At 40.3% G+C, this 21616-nt stretch overlaps 1 protein-coding gene across 1 annotated transcript in view; it reads right to left on the reverse strand.

The window, feature by feature from the left end:
• Positions 1-304: 304 nt before the first annotated feature.
• Positions 305-21616, reverse strand: part of myo10 (myosin X) — a 156917-nt gene continuing 135605 nt past the window's right edge. The window contains exons 26-42 of the mRNA XM_007901716.2: positions 19926-20813; positions 19270-19393; positions 18616-18859; positions 18102-18197; positions 15743-15836; positions 15175-15230; positions 13931-14073; positions 12522-12716; positions 11746-11903; positions 10980-11103; positions 9805-10102; positions 8914-9121; positions 8088-8224; positions 5064-5184; positions 3648-4094; positions 2665-2856; positions 305-1285 (exon numbers count right to left, since the gene is read on the reverse strand). Coding sequence (XP_007899907.1) covers positions 1175-1285; positions 2665-2856; positions 3648-4094; positions 5064-5184; positions 8088-8224; positions 8914-9121; positions 9805-10102; positions 10980-11103; positions 11746-11903; positions 12522-12716; positions 13931-14073; positions 15175-15230; positions 15743-15836; positions 18102-18197; positions 18616-18859; positions 19270-19393; positions 19926-20813 — 3636 coding nt within the window. The 3' untranslated portion in view covers positions 305-1174. The remainder of the gene's footprint in view (positions 1286-2664; positions 2857-3647; positions 4095-5063; positions 5185-8087; positions 8225-8913; positions 9122-9804; positions 10103-10979; positions 11104-11745; positions 11904-12521; positions 12717-13930; positions 14074-15174; positions 15231-15742; positions 15837-18101; positions 18198-18615; positions 18860-19269; positions 19394-19925; positions 20814-21616) is intronic.

Raw genomic sequence — 21616 nt, forward strand, 5'->3', positions numbered from 1 at the left:
GTAAAGGGGCAAGACATCAAGTGGAGTTCCTGATCCCACCTGCCAACCAGATACTCTCTCCTGAAAGTCTGCAAGTGTAGATGCTGAGTGAGAACATTGTAAACACACATGAAGATCGTGAAGGTGCGGGAGAAAGAAAGGTGACATCAGCAAGTTCCAGAAAGGAAATTAAATGTCATTAAGCCTGGAAAATTCTGGAGAAAAAAGCTGTCAAAGAAACAGAATGTAAAACAATGCTTGATATTTCTGCTTTCAAATATATTGGAGAATAAACTTAAAAAATGAGCAAACTCCTGTGTAACTGTATAAATATTTTATTTAATAGTGTTAGCTACAGCATCTGAGAACATTTGATAAAAACTAAAGGCCGAGTCAGCTACTACATGTATAGCATACTGCAGTATGAATATAGCTCAATAGGTCATCAATCCAGTACAGAAGTTATGTACTGTGAATTAGTTCAGGAACAAAGACGCTTACTAGTAACAATCCAGGTCAAATTACTAAACAAATTTACTATCTTTAAAAAATGTACAGACACACACTGTATACATACAACATTGCACATTAGATTCCCCTTAGCAAGAAAATGCTGTGAAAATATGGATTAACAAAACATGACAGAAAATGGGATGGATTACAGTCGTCCATTGAGGAAAAGCTGCCAGCAGCATTCCAGTTGCTCAATCCCATAACTCTCAGTCTCAGAGCCGGGTGTTATGTTAGTGCACAAAAATATCTAACACCTTATCGCTCCAGCAGTTTAAAATTTAAAGCCTTCCTCTCCCCCTCCCCCTCCCTTCTTCATTCCAGCACTCATTATTTATTCCAGTCCTTTAGTGAAAATCATAGTCCATAACAAGATGAGTTTTACTGTAAGGCACTTTCTCTGCTTAATAGCAGTGCAGTGTGTTAAGGCATATTGGCATTAGCGCTGATTAGGGTTTGGAAGGCCTGAGGAAATAGGATCAGAATATAATACTCTTGGAGCAGTAAGGGTCTGCTTGAATGTACCAATATTTCTCTTGAAAGGCGGCTGAAAGCTGGTTGAATTTAAATAGCAGTTCCATTGGCATAGCTTGTACATGGGGCACTTTCAACTAACGTCTGTGAATGAGGGCTGCCTGTGCAGGGCAACACTTAAGGGAAGGAAAAGTCACTGGTGGAACCGATTTCACCTGCTGCTGCACTGACTGCCCCGACTGCTTGCAGACCGTGAGGTGCTGTAGCGCTTCTTTACAATCATGCTGATGTAAGCTTTCATGAGCTTGGCGATGTCCACCACCTGCATTAAAAAAAGACAAGTTACAAGATCACAGAGGGGTGTGGATAAGAGATGGTCCTTTGGCCAACTCAATCTCATCCTTCCAGGATTCCAACCCTACCATCAATCTATTAGAACATGATGAGATTTCTTAAATGAGCTCAATGTCCTAACTTCAACGACCCTTGCTGGTAACCCACTCCAGGCATTAATTATCCTCTGTGTAAAGAATAAGTCCCTACGTGTGTCTAGAAGTTACTAGTTACAACTCTAAATCCATGTCCTACTACCTTGGTATATTTGAAAATATATTTCTGTTTTCTTTTCTTTTTCATTGACAATTGGATATACAGTAAAACTCACAAAGGTTGTATCAATCAGGACCATAACATTTAATGATTTACGTGAAATACGCATTGCAGGCAAACTGCACAACCCGTATCAAATCCGATTTAATCAATAAATGGACACCGTGCATGAATAATTCAATGCAGCTTGTAAGATAGACGGGTCAAGACTACATATCCTGCGTTTCAATGCGTCTTGACCCGTCATCGCGGGTGCACTTACTGGTAACCAAGGAATTACATTGAATCGCGGGAAATGAAGTTTTTCTGCGCATGCATCGAAGGATCAAGACTGCGTTTCCTGGGAATCAATGCAGCTGGCGCATGTGTGACATAAGTGGACGGGTCAGGATGTCATTGCCTGTGATTCAATGCAACTTGCAAGTCCGGGAGCAATGGAAGGTAGGGGAGCGGAATTAATTAATAATTAATTAATCGATAGGTAATTAATATGAGTAGTGCAAATAAATGTAAGTGATTTTGATAGGATACTGAATGGGACTTGAGAGAATGTATAATTTAGGTAATAATACGATTTATAAAGGTAAGACTTATGATGGTTTTACTGAACCTCAGTAAGTCCTTGCCAAGAATGTTTTCAAGATGGAAGAGTACTACCTTATTTAACCGTTCCCATGGCTCATGCCTCTAACACTGGAATTCAGTCCAGTTGCTCTCCTCTGAACTGATCTTTAGGGCTTGTCAATCCAGTTTGAATGCAGCAATAAAAAATATACTCCATATGTAACCTAATCAGAGCCTTTACTGATAGGAATATTGACCTTTCAATTGTTAAGCTAATTCTCCTTGGTCACATACACGCCAGGTTTTGCTGCGATGTTATCCAATTATCTTTGTTTAAAGTGAAACATTTTTCTGTGTATTCAGTGGCCCAATTGGATACAGTTTTGTTGCTTGAAGCATGGAGAGATTTTATACTATTTGTTTGCCTTTTCTTTGGTAGAGTACCAACAAATATATAATCTAGATGCAGCTTGAGGGTTTACTTGTCGTTGTTTTCATTCATTCACTCACATTCCATGAGTTCCTTACCTCTGTTGTATCAAATAGCAATTCCCTCTCATCCACAACAATTTTGTAGGTGTTTGGCTGAGGAGCTCCAAAGGAACGGATATTTTCATAAGGGAAGGTCTCCAGGGGTCTGGCCTCTCCACGCTTATATACTGAGACTGATTCCCCACAGATCCCCAGCCACAGGTCTGGTGGGAAACCACCTTCTTTACACTGAAAAAAATATTGGGATTTAATGGATTGAACATTCACATCAGTTCTCACTTCCAACCTCCACAAAACAAATTGAAACATCCAAAGGTATAAAAAATGACAAATGAAAGAATAATATTAACAATAATAATCCTTGCATTTTATATTTTATTACGTCTTCATGTACTAGGGCTGGGGAAAAGATGATTGAAAGTGCAGTCAATGAAGTACGTCTTGAGAGGGACCTTGAATGAAGGGAGCGAGCGAGTTGGAGGGATTCCAGGATGGAGTTCCAGAGAACCAGGACAGGTCGACTGAAATCCTGCCCGGCGACTATGTGGCAGATAGGGTGGACATGAGATCATGGATGAGGAGGGGTTTTCTTGCCATGGAATGAATAGATGTTCTGGAGGACAATGTGTAGGTGATTGGCAGCTGTGGAGGCTTCTGAAGGATGTGTGAGGGAAAGTAATGTTGGGAAGGATGGGATGTGAATAAGATCCCAGAACAGGCAAGCCTTGCAGTGAATCTGGGCAATGGGACAGTTAGGGTGGCTGCTTTTAGACAGTCGTCAGTGGGTGCTATGATGAGCCTGGTGGGGATGCCCAGGCTGGACCTCAGGGAGGCCGTACATCAAATTTAAGAGCTATATTTATTTTTCATGCTGAATAACCAATGTGCTGGTTCGGTTCTAGAAACCAAGAACTCAGCTTAGTGGAGGAAGACTATGGAAAGAGCAAAGTCATTCATGTTAGCTGTAATTGGTCACAGCTAGATTGTGCTTCAGTGAAAGAATTATCCATTGCACTCACCTCCACATCAAACAATGTGGAGCCATATCCACACCACTCCTTGATCAAAGCCATGTACTTCACCATGGCCTGCTCTTGGGTCATTCCTTGCACTTTCTTCCACTTGTCAATAATATTATCCTTGGCACCCGAAATCTCCTCCTTGACCCACATGTCCATCATCTGGTCATCCTCAGATTTCTGTTTACTGAGAGAGTTATTCCGGAAACTCCTTCTTAATGTTCCCTCCAAGAAGCTGGAACGCTTCTTGTCACCAGAGGGAGCAAAGGTCTTGGTTGATTGCATGATTCGCGCCTTTAACCTTTCCATTGGGAAAACCTCTTTCAGTTCTGGTACGGTTACATGTGAGGTGTAATCTCCCTGCAGGAACTGTAATCTTAAAGCAGCCAGATACTGAAGAGTCTCTTCGGGGGCAGGATAGTGACCTTGAATGGTAGCCTCATGAGCCTAATAATTCATAGAAAAAAAATTGAATGGTCTTAAAGAAAGGACACAATATATGGCTGGAGAGTTAACACAGTTGCTCATTGGGTTGCGATCCTGGGATTTCAGAAGCTCTATTACCATAGGGGATCCTGGTCCTGGAATCCCATATGGTAATGGTGTTCGCAAAATCCTGGGAACGCAACCCCTGGTTGCTCGAGCAGAAATGGTAGATTTTGTAAAACAGTTCATCAATAACAGTACAGTGAATTTGCATAATGTTAAGTTGCTTATTGTTAAAATCTGCATAATGTTAATACATAATGTCTGCCGGTCCCAGCCGTGCTTAGTATGTGTGTACACATTTGAATTTGTGCATTATTATAGCTGTGTAATGTTATAATTTGTCTAATGTTATTCAAATGTGTGACCCCAGTTAACAAAAGATCGATTAAGGTTATACCCGGTGTGGAGTGCTGCTGGAGTAGACAGGAACATCTCTCACTGGCACCTCAAATCTGGATCAAAGAGACAGATGGATGGTCCAGTGAGAACATGGGAAGGGTTGATGGACAGGTGGATGGCCTAATGGGAGCTTGGGGCAGGTTGTTGGAAGGCAGATGATCGAATGAGAAGAGTATAGTATTTTAGCGCCCATAGTGACTTTTATTTTTGTGATTCAATGCGGATAAAACAGGCGAAAATAACCAATTTTATTATAAAGTAACCCTTACTACAATAAAACTAAATAAAATAATGGATCTTTTATGTATTTTTCTTATCCTTGAATAGTAAATGCCTTCAGAACAGTCTGGAAGTGTTTGCAAGTATTTGAAAGGGAAGTTCTCCTATTCTTATAGTACAAATAATGTTATAATTTTGTCCTGTCGTACAGTTTATAACATTAAGCAGACTTGGCTGCATTAACTTTTTATTGTGTTTGGACTTACAATTAGATTAACAATAACATTTTAATGATTCCTTGTCCCATACCTGTTCAAACATAAAGGCAAATTCAACACTCTCTTTTGGCACATTATCGGTGTCAAGGAAGCAGTAGAGTTTGAAGTAGAAATTCCAGGGATTCTCTTCTCCTTCTGATTTGGCTACATATCTGAGACACAACAAAAGGTTTAGCACAACTAGCTTGTTATAAAATAAAACCATGTGATAAAAGATGATACCAATTCTTATGAATTTACGTCTATGAGGAAAGGGAAAAGGACATTTTATTTTTCATATTGGAAATGTTAGTGGTGATAATGGAAGCTAATAAAAGTTCATCTGGACAAGTAAGGTCTAATGTGTGCCAATTTCTAGGAGGATCACTTAATGAAGAAAGAGGAAGTATGTCATGCCAATCTGTAAGAAATTAACTCCAATGTTATTTACTTTTACCTGTAGTATGACATGATATTGGTGACGTAGGTTACGTTTCACCTACAAAATACAGAGTCAATCCACTTATATATTCTGTGAAATGCTTTGAGATGTTTTTGATGGAAGACAACTGGCAAATATGGTCAGAAGTGGGAAATTGAGGCTGAGATCAATCAAAAATAGGGTGGGTACATTGGGACAAGTGTTTTTTTTCCTGTTCCTAAGATGTTCTAAGTTTCCCGAGAGCATTTCCATCTTGTAATCTTGATGAGGAATGTGCTAAAATCCATCTTAATGCAGGACAGCCCCATTATGAAGTGATAGTTTGGAAGTCGCTATTCTTAGAGCCCTCCCGAGGAATTTATCAGCTCCAAGTAAATACAATCAGGGCAAGCTGAACATTAATGTAGATACTGTCAAGCAAGGGAATGAGCCGGAATGAATAGATTGTGTCAGTACCTTATTACTTAGTTTGCTCGATAGAGGGAGTCTGCAAATTTTTTTGTAGTAGGAAAAAGATCTCAAGATTCAAATAGAATCATAGAATTATACAGCACAGAAGGAGGCCATTTAGCCCATCGTGTCTGTGCCGGCTCTTTGAAAAGAGCTATCCAAATCAATTCCACTTCCCCGTTCTCTCCCCATAACCCTGCAAACTTGTCCTCCCCCAAAAATTATCTACTTCACTCTTAAAAGTTGTTATCAAATTGACTTCCACCACCCTTTCAGGCATTGCATTCCAGATCCGAACAGCTCGCTGTGTGAAAACATTTCTCCTCACCTCCCCTATGTTTCTTTTAACAACTATTTTAAATCGGTGTCCTCGGGTTACCGACGCACCTGCCAGTGGAAATAGTTTCTCCTTGTTCACCCTATCGGATCCCCTCATAATTTTGAAAACTATTAAGTCCCCTCTTAACCTTCTCTGCTCCAAGGAAAATAATCCTAGCTTCTCTAGGCCTCTACTCAACTGAAATCCCTAATTCCTGGTACCATTCTGGTAAATCTCCTTTGCACTCTCTCTAATGCCTTGACATCCTTCCTAAAGTGTGGTGCTCAGAACTGAAGACAGTACTGTAGCTGAGGTCTAACCAGTGTTTTATAAAGATTGATCATAACTTCCTGACTTTTGTATTCTATGCCCCTATTTATAAAGCCTAGTATCCCGTATGCTTTTTTAACAGCTTTATCTACCTGTCCTGCCACCTTCAAAGATTTACTTATATGAAACCCCAGGTCTCTCTATTCCTTCACACCTTTAAGATTATATTGCCTCTCCTCATTCTTCCTCCCAAAATGTATCACTTCGCATTTCTCCACATTAAACTTCATCTGCCATCATCTGCAAACTTTGTATTTGCTATACCCAAGTCCAGGTCATTTATAGAGATCAAAAAGAGCAGTGGTCCCAATACTGAACCCTGGGAGACACCACTGCACACTTCCCTCCAGATAGGAAAACAACCATTCACCACCACTCTCTGCTTTCTGTCTCCCAGCCAGTTCTGTATCCATGCTGCCACTGTCCCTTTAATACTGTGTGCTTCTATTTTGCTTACATGTCTCTTATGTGGCACTTTATCAAATGCCTTTTGAAAATCCATATAAACGATATCAACTGCACTGCCTTCATCCACCCTCTCCATTACTTTATAATAATAATAATAATAATCCTTGCATTTGATATAGCGCTTTTCACATCAGGAGGACGTCCCAAAGCGCTTTAAAAGTATATTTGTATTTTTTATTTGTGGGCGAACGCGGCAGCCAATTGCGCACAGCAATGTCCCACAAACAGTCGTAGATTGAAAATGACCGATTTTATTATTGTTTTGGGTTTTGGAGGGATTATTATTAGGCGTGTTGAGTAAGGAAACTTGCCCAAGGTTTCGCCCTGTGCCTGGAATTGAACTCAGGTCTCTCACTTGCAAAGCGAGTGCTCTAACCACTGAGCTACAGGACTCCAAAAAACTATCAGGTTTGTTAGACATGATTTGCCTTCAACAAAGCCGTGTTGGGTGTACTTTATTAACCCATGTTTGTCTAAGTGAAAATGTATTTTGTCCCGGATTATAGTCTCTAGATGTTTCCCCACTCCTGTCGTTAGGCTAACCATCTTATAGTTCCCGGGTTTATCCTTCTGCCCCTTTTTGTACAGGGGAGTAACATTTGCAACCTTCCAGTGTCCAAGGAGAATTGAAATATTGTGGCCAGAGCCTTCTCTATTTCCATGTTTACTTCCCTCGATAACCTAGGATGCATCCAGTCCGGACCAGGTGACTTAACTACCTTGAACACCATCAACCTTTTTAGCACCTCTTCTCGGTTTATTCTTATCTTATCCAATCTCTTTCCCCTCTCCTTCGATACTGTGGCATTGGCTGCATCCTCTTCTTTTGTAAAGACAGATGCAAAGTACTCATTCAGTACATCAGCCATGCCCTCTGCCTCCACAAGAAGATTTCCTCTTTGGTTCCTAATTGGATCCACCCTACCGTTGACTAACCTTTTTTTCTTTATATGCTTATAAAATACCTTAGGGTTCCCTTTTAGGTTACCCGCTAATCTTTTCTCATATATGATGTATTGACAATTTATAATGCAACACGATGATCTGAAACATGGGTAGATACTTACTTTTCAAACTTCGCCAAAATATCAGCCACAACTGTTCTGCTTTCAATTGCTTTATCGGTAGTACCGTTGTGTTCAAAAAGAGCAAACATGTTTCTACTGTCCTCCATTGCTAGACCACGGATCAACTTCTCAACAACCTGAAACACCAAAGCAGACGTCAAAGCATTGGTTCCATTTTACAAGCGTTTCTTTTCCTTTTTTTGGGTTTTCCCTAAGAAATGAACAATTCCTCCCCCTCTTCTAACAACAAAGAGCAAAGTGTAATCCCCTCTCCAACCTCTGCCAATATTGCTCTACGTCTTACACAAGGAGCTACGGAAAAGCTATTATTCTATTCCCAGTGAGGGGGTTCAGTCCTTTCCACAGTGATTCGCACTCCAGTGTAACTCGAGAAACAGGTGATGCCCAAAATTGTTTCTTGTCCTAGCTCTAAAGCCATTGCCTTCAAATGCAACAGTGGAATTTTAGAAATGTCTTAAATTCAATCTTTATTTGGAAACTTTTTCTACAGTTCTTTTTAAGACGTGTTGGCTGAGAGCATAAGAAATTGCAGGCCTCAAAATGGTAAATATAACCCTAAGCATCTTGTCCACAAATTATACAGCCAGCTCACCTTGCAATATATTCTGTGAAGCGCTTTGAGATGTCTCGAAGATATGATATGGGGCTATATGAAACGCAAGGATTATTATTAAACCTGCATCCACGTATACCCCATTGCACAGTGCACTGATGTTCCAATATCCTGTGGTTCAGCAAAACTCTATTCCTCCCATCCCAGATATACCAAGCCCTTATTAACCCATTCTCTGGAGTGAAGTCTTACCTCCCCAGCTGTAGTATGAGAATTAATTGTGATTTTGCAGGAGCCGCCTCCGTGGCAGTAAACAGTGGAGGTCATTTCTTGTCTGTTGATCAAGGCAAGTATTTCTTCCTGAGAAGGTATATACTCTCTCGTTTTGGTTTTCTTCAGTGATTCACAAATAAACATTGCATATTTCTCCATCTCGGTACCTGGAAATTGGTCTCGTATCCTACATACAAAAATTCAAAACAAATTGTAAGAGGAGCTAAATCATTTGGTAGTTACAAATACCCTGGAGTGGGAGCGAGAAGATTAGACAACAGAAGAATTATTTTACTTTGGTCATTCACTTCTTGGCTATTAGTTGCTGAACACAAATGTATGGTCACATTTGCCTATGAAATACAGTCACCACATTTTACAATAAATTCTGTAAAACGCTTTGAGATGTCCTTCTGACATGAAAAGTGCTTTGTCAACTGCAAGGATTATTATTAGGAATTATTATAAGAATTAGGTTGACAACAACAAAATTACATTTATAAAGCGCCTTTCACATCGGGAGGACGTCCCAAGGTGCTGAAGCATTAGAGTGGATAACCTGGGCAGATTTTGCACTAGGATTTGAGACAATCAGTGGCCTGAAATCTATGTTCTGAGGTTTAGGACCATTTAAGGTCATGCAGAATTTTGAAAAACATTAGATTCAGTCTGAATTGAGAAGCCAATTTTGGTGCAGCAGAAACTCAGCGTCTAAATTATGACTGTATTTAAGACCATTTACCAACATTTTGTACAACCGTAAAATTTTAAGACAATGGTCTTAATCCTAAAATCATGAGAAAGGTCAGGTTCTGGAGTTGCTCAGCAATGATGGTTAACTGGATTCACAACATGGTATATGATATATACCTCTTGAGGTGGAATTTGAGGTAACGGACCACAGTGCGCCTTGGCATAAATGTGCAGCTCATGCAGACAAGCAATTGCCAGTTGCGTAGGTTGGCGAGACTCGTTGGATGAGGGACTTTGTTGGTCTGTTTGATGAGCTGACAGTAGAGCTCATCTCGTAGGGTGCGCAGGTCTTGAGCGGTCTGCAGAATGCCTTGGATGATAGAAATATGATCGGATGAAGATTCCAGCTGCTGTAAGGAATTGAAGAGCTTGATGGCTTCATCTTGCAGCGTGGTATAGCCTTTTTCTTTCAACACTACAAAAAGATTTTACAACAAACATTGAAGCTTTAGGAGGAATGAACATGACAGAAATAGATTGGAGATTTTAGCCACAAATATATATTTTTTTCGGGTTTTGTGTCAAGTGAATTAATAATAATACTATTTAACAGGATATTATATTGGGAAGAATGTAAAATAAACAATGATCTTCGCTCTTTGTTGCCATCTAGTGATCTCTACTGGAAAGAGTTAATTTTGGGATTCTGTTGAGAACAGGATTGGGCTGGATGTGTAATGCCCTGCTGTGCAGTGGTCGAGGCAGAATCCATATTAGCTTTCAAAAGGGAACTAGATAGATGTCTAAAAAGGTGTAATTTGCAGGGGTATGAGGAAAGGCAGGTAAATGGGACTCAATGAATTGCTCTTTCTAACATCGGGCATAGACACAATGGGCTAAATCGCCCTGTGCCAAACCACTGTCCAGACCTGTGTGAAGAATGACCAGTTAGTAAATTACTGGAATCAAACTCCAGAAAAAGCAACCTTCTTCTTTACTGGCTTAATGGGTGTATGGACCTCGTCTAGAGATTCTCAGCTGTAGAGATCAGCATGGTCTGAGGTTCACTTCCATGTCTATGCCAAGTTACTGGAATTCAGTGAACAGAGCACATTGGATACATTGGGTTTGAGCAGGATATAGTTAGAACAGGAGCCTGCCACCACTCACATGTGAAGAATGGCAGCTTGAGTGAAATACCAGTGACGTCCATGGAATCACAAGCTACTGCGAAAGGTAGGCAGCAAATAAATCCCAGCACTCCATTGGTCTCAACATAACCAAAAAGACAGAACGTTCTGCACTATCCCCAATGTGAACCACAGTATAATATAGTCAGCTTTTGTACTTACAACTTAAATTAATGTCTCCGTACGGTAGTGGAAGAAGTGGAGAATGCAAAGGGTGGTGAGTATAACGCAGGATTGGGTTCCTCTTGTAGATTTGCTCTACAACTTCGACATTCAAGCAGTTTTCCTGATAGACCACAGACCAAAGATATCTCGGTTAGAACATTTTAAAGGGTACAGGATTTGGTCACTGTAACATCTCAACTGATTTAAAGAAAGAAGATTAAACTATGTAATAGTAACAGTCTCCCCACATACCACAATATATTGGAAAATATGTTAAATGTTATTTTACTTAAAATTGATAGTAGCACTCTGCCTTTAGCCTCGTGCGTCAAGCAAACATATTACACAGTTGCAAGTTCAATTCCCAGTCTGTGCTGAATAAGCTGATTTCAGTCAGGGAGCAGTTTGTGTGCTTTAATTGGCCTCAGAGCACATAAGCATGGGAGAGATGAAGGCCAGGATGCTGATAATCATCATCTAGCAACCGTGCTGTAAAACACGTGGGTGGGGATAGGATCAGGAGGTGACTCACTGTACAGGTTCACACATGGAGAATGACCCTTAAGCCAGAGAGCTGATGCTAACACGCCTCATCAAGAATCAATGCCTTAAAGTGAGGAAAGAAAAGGGAAAAAAACTTCTGGACAAATTGCCACTATTTTATTTAAAACCGTTTAATAACAGTGAAGCACATGGCATTAAAGGAAGTGAGTGCCCTGTATTCCGATACAATTCTAATTGCATTTCACAGCTGTTTCCTTACCTTGATGTCCTGAATGAGTTGCTGTGTGGGTGTATCAATAGGTACTTTGGTATCGATAACATTTTGGATGGCACCTGTCCACCTCATTGCCTCATTCAGCAGCTTTGTGTGAAGGCGATAGCAGTGCTTGCGACCGTACACTGTCACATTCCAGTAACCTGCCAGCCCGGGGTAAAGAAACTACATCAGAAGACGCAACAAAATGGACAGCAATAAAACAGATGTTTTATTCAAATCAAACGTGGAGTAGTTCAGGTGGAAAGGACTGAATTTCATAGGTGTTTCAGACATTAATAAATTGCATTTGAAGTACAATTCAAGCTAAAGAGAGAAAAAAAAAGCCAGCATTTTTGATTACTATGCAGTGACTCATGTTGGGCTTTGGCTGCAATGCCCTCCATGGCTTGATAGCCAACTGTGTCTAACCACTAGTTAGTTGTGGCAGACTCACATTCCAACTCTCTGAGCTCGTTGGACTTGCTGGCCCTATTGAACTGAACTAAAGCCAGAGCTAGTGACTTGAGCAGAGGAGGGGGGGAGGAAATTGGCAAAATACACCCGACATATTAACAACTGAACCATGTGTCGAAAAAAGGTCTTTAATGCCTTATGTGCTTTCCTGTTTATTTTCCACTAACGACCTCAGCATTCTAATGGGACACAAAAGCAGTTTTCTTTCAGAAGCCTTTGTGAAACTCCATCGGACAAAAATAAATTCACGCATAAACTGTGAACTGGGATCTTGCTGGAATGGAATTGAGGCACCAACTACTCACCAGTTTCTTTGAAAAATTTTTCATCAGGCTGCACAACAGAGCAGAGACTGTTGAGCACCAGGGTTCCCAGCTTCACGGCCCCACTCTCTGAGCTCTTGTAGTAATCCAGAGAGTTATGGGTCAGCACAAACCAACGCTTTTTCAGCTTCAGAGAGTTGTTTTTTCCACCGTTCCTTGCTTCCTTATGAAGCCACCCTATCAAAATGCAGAGACAGATTTTAACCATTTCACATAATCACTTACCATGCAGACAGTGAATGTAGAAGAAGATGGTAAGTAATCTCCTGCTGAGCGATTAGACACAACAAATTTCACAGTAAATTTCTACTGAATAAAATATTTTAAATAAATAGATGCTTGGCTAAAAATACTTTGCTGAGAGGTGATCAAGACAAAATTTGAACAATTTAGAATTAGGTATGTGATCTTTTATTTGTAAAAGGAAGCATTCTATTCAGAGTCTGATTTTTTTTGTGTTAATACGATTACAGAATTTTTTCTCTGCTATCGTTGTTTGAAACTCTGAAATTGGCCAAAGTGATCTTTTCATTGCGTTGCTATTCGTAGCATGTAATTGACCCCAGTATGAGTGGAAAAGTTCAGTTAGTGGAATTTGATAGCTAAGCTGCCAACATAAAACTCCTGATAGGTTAAATTCTGCTAAAAGCAGATTGCAAAAGGTTAAAAGCATTTGTAGCCTGATATATTTGCTCTGAGAGAGTATAGTGAAGGGCAATTCGATTGATAGATACCATTAGACACTTGAATGAATAGAGGAGGCTATGGAAGGAGGAAAATTCTGCTGGAGAAGGCTCAGGGGAGATCTTAATAGGTTTGCCACAAAATACAGTCAATTCACTTTACAGTACATTTTGTGAAGCGCTTTGAGTCGTCTCAAAGACATGATAAGACACTAAATCAAATGCAAGGATTACTACTACTAGCTCCGAGACGCTATCCTGCGTGAAGGGCACTATATAAATGCAAGTTGTTGTTCCAATAACATATTCAACATGGTCAAAAAAATCCAGAACAAGAGGATAAAGGTTCAAGCTCAGAAGAGGGAAAATGAACAAACAGTTCAGATCAAAATATTTAACTCAGAGAATGGTGACAATGTAAAATAGACTATGCAGGGATATGGCGGAGGTTGATTGAGACAGCAAGTTCAAGCAAGAATTACACAGCTATTTGGCAAAGATATTGATTTGAAGGGTAAGAGACATTTAATATTGTCTGTCCAGCACCTTTTTTTTGAAGCGCTCTCAGATTCTCACTGGTGAAGGGTGCAGTATAAATGCAAATTGTTGTTGTGGTGTAGGATTTTTATTTTTACTTTGAGACCAGTCAGATGAACTCAATAGGTTTTTTCCTAGTCATATGTATGACAATGATGTTTATGCTCCTACCTCTGACAACAAATTCCTGACCCTCTACTCTTGTGTCCCCCTTAGTCCTCTGTAGTAGTGTGATCCAGTGATGCATCTCCTCAGGAGTATCTGCATTGCAATGCACTACACGATTTGCTGTAATAATCACAAATGAATTGGATCTAGAAACACACACAAAAAAGGGAAAATGTTGGATTAAAAAAGGAACATACAGGCAAGTTACAGAATAAGGAACAATGTTGTATTGGAATCCAGTTGAAGACATCGCCCTCATTTCTGATTAATTGGGTGAAGTCTTTCAAACCAGAAAATCCATTCAAGCATGTTTTATTACATCTGCTTACATCAATTACACTTTGAAACTGAGGTCTGCTGTATACTGAGTTTTTATAAGTGAAACACTTTTACCACAATGCATATCAAATGCACATGCTAAACCCTAAAGTCCAAGCCCCTGTGGTTCCTTGGCAGCCACAAAATGGGTGAACTAAGACGAAGAACTTTCTATATCACACTAAAAAAAATCTTAAAACTGGCAAAAACTCTCATGGGTATTCCTGGTTGCTGGGACTGGTTGGTGCCAGGCTGTGCCTGTGTGCTATCCACAGAAATCTAGGCAGTCAGACTTGCAAGTGCATCTCTAATACTTCTGGGTCCACAGTTGGCCGTGTTATAAACAGACCTGCTCTATACTGGGCGCATTATAAAATGGGACCTGACTGTATCATCACCATTGAATCCTGAAAGAAAACTAAACCACATTTTTGATTAGCCTGGTATCTGATATGTGACCCATCACTTGCGGTACTGTTATTCCTTAATCACAACTATAAAACTACTCCTTAACCTACCCCTAATAAGCTATTAAATTACAGAGAACAGTTTTCTCGATCTTGTTAGCAATTCAGATCAAGACAGTCATAACCATAAACTTATACAAGCGCTTTTAAATTCTGTAAATATTTAAACTGGCTCAGGTCTAATAAACATATCTTTTGTTTATTACCTTAATCTAGACCATAAATGTCACGTTTCTACAACTGCAAATTAAAAGTGTATGTGGGAGCAGATTCCAAGGCAGATTAAAAAAAACATTTTCTTCATAAAACACTACAGTATCTGCCATACTTCATTACAGCCATAAAGAAAAAGACTGATTTAGGGCTATGCTCTGTGTAACGGCTGGAAGTGAAGCTGTTGAAAAATGTCAGATTCATTGAACCTAAGTACGGGTTTGCTGGGAAAGGAAAGTATTATCTTACCTGTCAGGGTTATCCGAGGCACAAACTGAGTCGATCAGACCTACATCTAATGTACCCTGGACAAAAAAAAACACAGATAGATTTAAAATGACGATAGAATAATATCTTATCATAATATGAATATTTTAGAAAATATTTCATTTTCAGAGATTCGTATAATTCTATATGGGGATGGGGAAAGGGAAGGTAAATAGAAATGAAAGGATTGCTCTTTAAAAAGCCAGCCACAGACACGATGGGCCAAATGGCTTCTTCTGTGCTGTCAATTTCTATGGTTTCTAAGGCAATTGATGGTTCTGAAGCTGATCCTAGTAGTAGACAAAAAAACATGAGATTCTTTTGGGGGAGGAGGAGGGACTGAATCCTGAGTGATTTGTCTCAACAATTGGATTTTCTCAAGGTCTGAACCAAATCTGAATTCAGACAGACATAATCCCTACACCCAACCAGTTGTAGCAACAATGGAAGGAACATGGTATACTATAGGGTAAAACAGTGGACACAGAATGTATTTTAAGTGGACATTCCCTGAAACCCACCCTCCAGCGTCTCGGAGTGAGGAACTTACCACTGCATTCTGTGGATTTGCTTGCTCATCATGCATTTCTTTAATCTCTTGTTCAGTCGAACCCTGAACCTGACTCAGCACACTGAACCATTGGCTGCAACAAGAAAAGAGGAAGAAATTAGACCAGGACATTTTATGGCCCTTTTCTGGGTTAATTCATTGTCTGCAAATGGTTCTCAGGGCTGGAATATGTTTGGTAGTCTGAAGAGATCACAAGATTAGCATAAAAGAACTTACTATGACCAGCTCCCGTTGTCTGATCATGTGATTTGGGGCTTTGGCCCAAATGTTTTTTTAAAATCTTTTTTTGGTTAGTTGGGTGTCTGATACATGTGGAAACACATCACCATGCTTAAGAGTTTCCAAACCAAACTGAGAGTTCTACATACGCCACCTACACATGGAAATTCCTGTGTCTGGATGGAAAGTGCACTCTCTCGATTGAGGAAATGTACCCTGCTTACCTAATTCCAGAGAGTATTAGCTGCAGCTCGGCAAGAGGCAAGGCTTGGAGGTCTTAGAGTGTGTGGTTGGTACTGCTGGACTAACCATATAGCTTGCCATTGAGAGTTCTGTCTAGCCAGCTTTCCTGCTGCTTGTCCAGCTAGGATCACTAAAAATGCCCATCCCTAGTCCTGCTGATGTGCCAGACTGGCTTCTCTGTCATCAGCAGTTCCCTGAAATACTGTGTACCTACCTGGCTCAGAAAACAAACATGTGAATACAGTGACACTATTTCATATATCATGGCAAAGAGGTGTGAACGACTCTCTTTGATCCTATTAAGTGACAAATGTAGAGTGCAAACATACTTTAAACACTTCATCTAGCTCTGGAATTTCCACGTATAGGTGGATGCATGGAATTCTCAATTTGGTTTGGTACTGTCAAGCATGGTGATGAGTTTCCACATGTGTCAGACACTCAGCTGATCAAAAAAAAGCTTCAGGAATTCAGGAAAGAAGGAGGAGGGAGAAGTATTTTGTGGTCACAGTAGTTATGATCTTTAGTTACCCAGAGGGGTTTACTACCACATACTCCCCAGGTGTGTTTGCATCAGTTCTATCATATTTTGCTGCGTTTAATGAAACAAGGAATCCTGAATTGCTAACAAACAAACAATAATATAATTTGGCACATTTAATACATATGTTTATGCCTTCAGATCACGACTGTGTGACCACTGCTTGCCTTTATCCTAATCTCTCTAAAACCCTTACATTTGGTAATGGTCTTGTGGGCAAAAAGCACCCTATTAAGTGACAAATGCAGCATCTTAAACACTTCAGGAATTTGAGGAAAGGGGGAGGAGAGGCCACCATGGGGAGTGTTGGTGTTAAGCTTTTAAACATTAACAAATGGTCCTTTAAAAATTCTTGGGGTTTCACTGGTCATTCCAATAACTTGCAAAGGACCATTTGGGAGGAAAAACAGAACAATCGACACCTGCTGTGTTTATGCTGCAGGGTGTGAATCAAAGTGCTGCTGAAACCACCTCCTCAAGTTGTCTCGGCTGCTGGGCTCAGCATGATTTACTTTGGCATCTCACTGGCCAAACCCAACTTTGTTGTAAAAAAACAACACCCGTATTAACTAATTTAGGTTGGTTGGGTGGGGAGGATTTGTGGTATGTGATAATGATGAGTATAATTTATCACCCAGTGGGGATAATTATTACAAGGAGAGAATTTGTGATCCTTTGAATCTGGGACATAATAACTGGTTGGGACTGAACTCCCCGAATTCTGGAAAATGGTTTCTGGTATTGGGTCAGGATGAAAACAGGAGGAGTCGATTTCTTTTTGTAGTTTAGTCACTAAAATAGACTTTTAACTTCTTTTATGATAGTTAAGATTTATTTTTAAGCTCCTGACTAGCAAAGAAACACATTTTCCACAAATTCCCAGGCCTTGATTTACGATTTTCCCAATCTGGAAAAAGGTCAATGGGATTATATAAATGACAGAAGTGTTGTTGTTCTAGTAATGCTCAAACCTACACTGCACAAGACAGCATGCTTTGCATATCCTCAGCACCATGTAGTAATTCACAGCACATCCTATTCCGTTTCATTAGGAGTATTCCAGTAAACCATTTCTTTCGCCCACAAAATACATTTTACAATATATTCTGTAAAGCGCTTTGAAACGTCTTAATGACGTGATTAGGTGGCATATCAAATGCAAGGATTAATATTCTTATTTCCATTTTCAGCACATTTTAAACTCTGAGGGGAATTTATGGTATGTGATAATTATCATTGTTGCCCAGTCCCAGTCAGCGCAACGGCAGAATTTGCCATTGTTTTAGTCTATATAACTGAACACAATGATTCTAACAATCAAACACAAATAAGTACCTGGCATCTTCTGCTGTCTCCGCAACCAGATAGAAGACACGATCATCCATTACTATGTTAATGCCATTCTCCTTTCCAGCATTGTCAATGATCTCTCTAAAATCAATACCACAAATATAGGAATCAGCACCAGCAAATTATTGTGCAGTTATTTAACAACAGAGTATCTGAGAGACGACAGTCATGTGGGCAGTTCCACCTAAGTCTGGATTTACTCTATTATAGCAGCATTTAGCAAGTTAATTTAGTTTGACTTGAAGAATTTAAGCAAATTGTTGAATTAGGTTTTTTACTTTGATGCTGTTTTTCTGTAGCCTTAAAATAACTGTCAGAAAAACAGCTTCAAAATTGAAGACTTCAGTTAAGAATTTGACAAATTCTGGTTGCTCTGAAATGCCATTTTAACAAGAGCATATTTACACCCATGTGGAATTTGTTCTCCTACGGTGGGTGCATTACTTAGTGGCCTATATATTAAATGATCTAGTTTGATAAAATCATTAGTTCTCTTTACCTTGCAGATCTGATCTCAATAGTTCCTTTCAATTTATCTTCCGTATCATTCTCAAAATACATCAGTTTACCGTCCCGCAGGACAAACCAGCGCTTCTTCCAGTTACGCCTGGACAAAGTTGATGTGCCGCCACCTTTCTTGTGTAGCCAGCCTAGTTTCAAGGCCTCTTGTTTTGCACGGAACCACATGAATGTTTCATCTTTTAAAACACACCATCGCCGTTTCCAGGTATTTATCAAGCCTCCTAAGAAACAAAAATACGAAATGTTAGTCATAAATTGAGGAGCTTCAGGATAAGAAAGGTACAGAAAATTCGTCAGCCAGAAGAAAATATAATATAACCTGGTAGATGGAACAATTCTCCTGGTATTCCTGATGGGATATTTCACTTGAATACATTTTGTATTGTACAACTTTGGTTTATATAGCTCAAAGGAAACACTGGTGCAGCATACTTGAGAAAATTTACTTGGGTCAAGATCTACTTTATTTTCTTACTGTTTGAGAGAATCCAGAATTTGGCAAATGCTAAAATGATATTCGTTAGCTGGAGGCTGGAGTCAAATTTGTTTGAGCGTCTCAGCTACTTACTTGATCAACCACCAGAGCCGGTGTTACACTCTGTGCAAGCAGCGCTATTTCAGTTAAGCTCACCTTTCATAAATAAGAAACTGTGGAAATATGGTAGGCTGACGCAGCTATAGACAGATTCCCGTCGGTAAGCCAGCTCTTCATCAGTGTCAAATCGAGAATCCACGTCATCTTCACTGTCTTCAAACTGCAGCACCGAAGAATTCATAATGATGTGGAGCACAACAGCAGCAGTAATTGTGTAAAAAAATATTGGGAGGGGAGAGGAGGAAAAAAAAATGTAGTATGTTATATCATGATTTGTCATAAGGTCAGAAAATGTGGTCAACCAGAAATTTTAGGTCCAATTCTAGAAATAAACAAGTTTTTTCCTCTCTCTCTGGCTCATTCAGAATTGAATCGTTATTGTGTATTCATTTTGATACAGTGATGGAACAAAGCTCTTTTTTATTCCTAGTCCTAATTAAAACATATTTTTTCAACTTTTTTCAGAATGTTACTTCTGAAATTAATTGTACCTTAATTCTAACTTACCTGGAGAAGAAGCATGAAACCTGTGCTTTCACTGTTCAATTCAAGACATTCCCTGACCCTTATAAATAATTCCGACGACCCTTAAAATCAGGACACCGTCAAGAATTTATTAAGATTGGACCTAAAATTTCTAGTTAACTGGATCTGCTCGATCACCTCTGGATTGGGATTTATAAATTACTCACCGATGATTGTGGCTCTTCTGAGCTCAATCTGTACGCTCCAGAGCTGTTGTACGTTCCTACAGAGTAACGGTAGTGATAGTCTGGGGACCACTGGCTACTGCGGGGATTAGAGAATGCTACACTGCTTCCAGATGTAATAGCTTCATCTTCACGGTTATCCTGATCATAATCAGACTCTTCATCTGGAGGAATCAGCTCTACAGAATCCTGCTGCCCATCAGCTACCTGTTCAGGCATACAGTAAGTGGAGTCTTCAATGGATGGCTTGCTATAGCTGGATTGTGGCTCTCCACTGCTCTCACTTGTCATTGTCGTCACCACTGTATCATTCATATATGGATCCTCTTCTGAAGAGTCGTCACTCGTCCGGATTCCACTGGTGCGCTGATCAAAATGGCCATTCTCACTCGGGTTTGGCGAGTCCTTAAACGCATCATCATCAGCATCGAAGCCCTCATCTTCCTCTTCCTCGGGGTAAGGCTGGCTAAAGTTGAACTTGGGTTTCTCAGCAGGATCAGACACAGTTGAGGTGCTCAGCTCTCCATCGTAGTTGCTGCTGACAGAAAGGGACTTCTCAATATTGCGAACGCACTCATCAATCTCATCAAAGTTCAGGGACTCCAGGAACTCCTGAGCTGCTTTGCAGGCCTCGTCTTCCAGACGCTTTAGCTCCTCATCCCTTAGTTGCTGGAGATGAGAAAGTGAATTCTCATTGAGTGTTGATTCATGGCGCTCCTTCTTACGCTGCAGCTCTTCAATCTCTCGCTCTAGCCGTAGGATCTCCTCAACCTGCCTGTTCTCTTGCTTTTCCAGGTGGTTATTTTGCTCAGCTTTCTTCTGAGCTTCCAGAAGAGCTGCTTGTTCCTGTTGCCGCTGTGCTTCCATTGCCTGTTGTTAAAAAACAATTACAGAACAGAGGCTTCATTAGATTCACAGGTAATCAGTTTAACTTGGTAAAATTATTTTCTATTTACAGCTTTAATAATTCAAGCAACCATAAGCGGGGTCTCCTTGGTGCTGAACCTTCTCCAAGTTGACATGCCAGGCAATGGAATGTCAGAATCGAGCCAGCCCTCTGTGGCAGTCTCAGTAGTCCGGTTCCTGAGCCAGGCGGGTCCGTAGTATTGCAAGGCACTGCTGATGACAGCACAGCCAGCCTGGCTCATCAACAAGACCTGGAAGGGCAGACTAGTCACTGGGGGCAGGGAATCCTCCCACTTAGCTCCTGTTAACCCTGCAAGCCAAAGCCCTAACAGGTAGGGTGGTCCTAGCTGGACAAGCAGTTGGAAAGCTTGCCAGACAGCAACATCAATGGCAAGCTATGCACTTTTAGCTGGTTAGACTCCAGCAGTACCCCAATGCACACTCTGGGGTCCCCAAGCCTTGGCTCTTGCCAACCTGTACCTAATACTTTCCAGAATTAGGTAAGCAGGATGTGTCGCTCCAGGGAGAGAGTGCGCATTCCATTTCAATAATCTATCTCTGGGATTTTCAGGTGTAGGTGGAATGGATGGATATCTCAGCTTGGTTTGTATACTCTTAAGCATAGTGATGGGTTTCCGCATGTGTCAGTCACCCAACTAATCCCCCCAAAAAGCAACCACACAAAGTTGAAAATAACAGCTTGTTCAGAAAATTACAAACAAAAAAAAATATTCGGCACCCTTGTGATTTCCTAGATGTTAGACTAC

The sequence above is a fragment of the Callorhinchus milii genome, unplaced genomic scaffold, assembly GCF_018977255.1.
Source record: "Callorhinchus milii isolate IMCB2004 unplaced genomic scaffold, IMCB_Cmil_1.0 Scaffold2, whole genome shotgun sequence".
NCBI lineage: Eukaryota > Metazoa > Chordata > Chondrichthyes > Chimaeriformes > Callorhinchidae > Callorhinchus > Callorhinchus milii.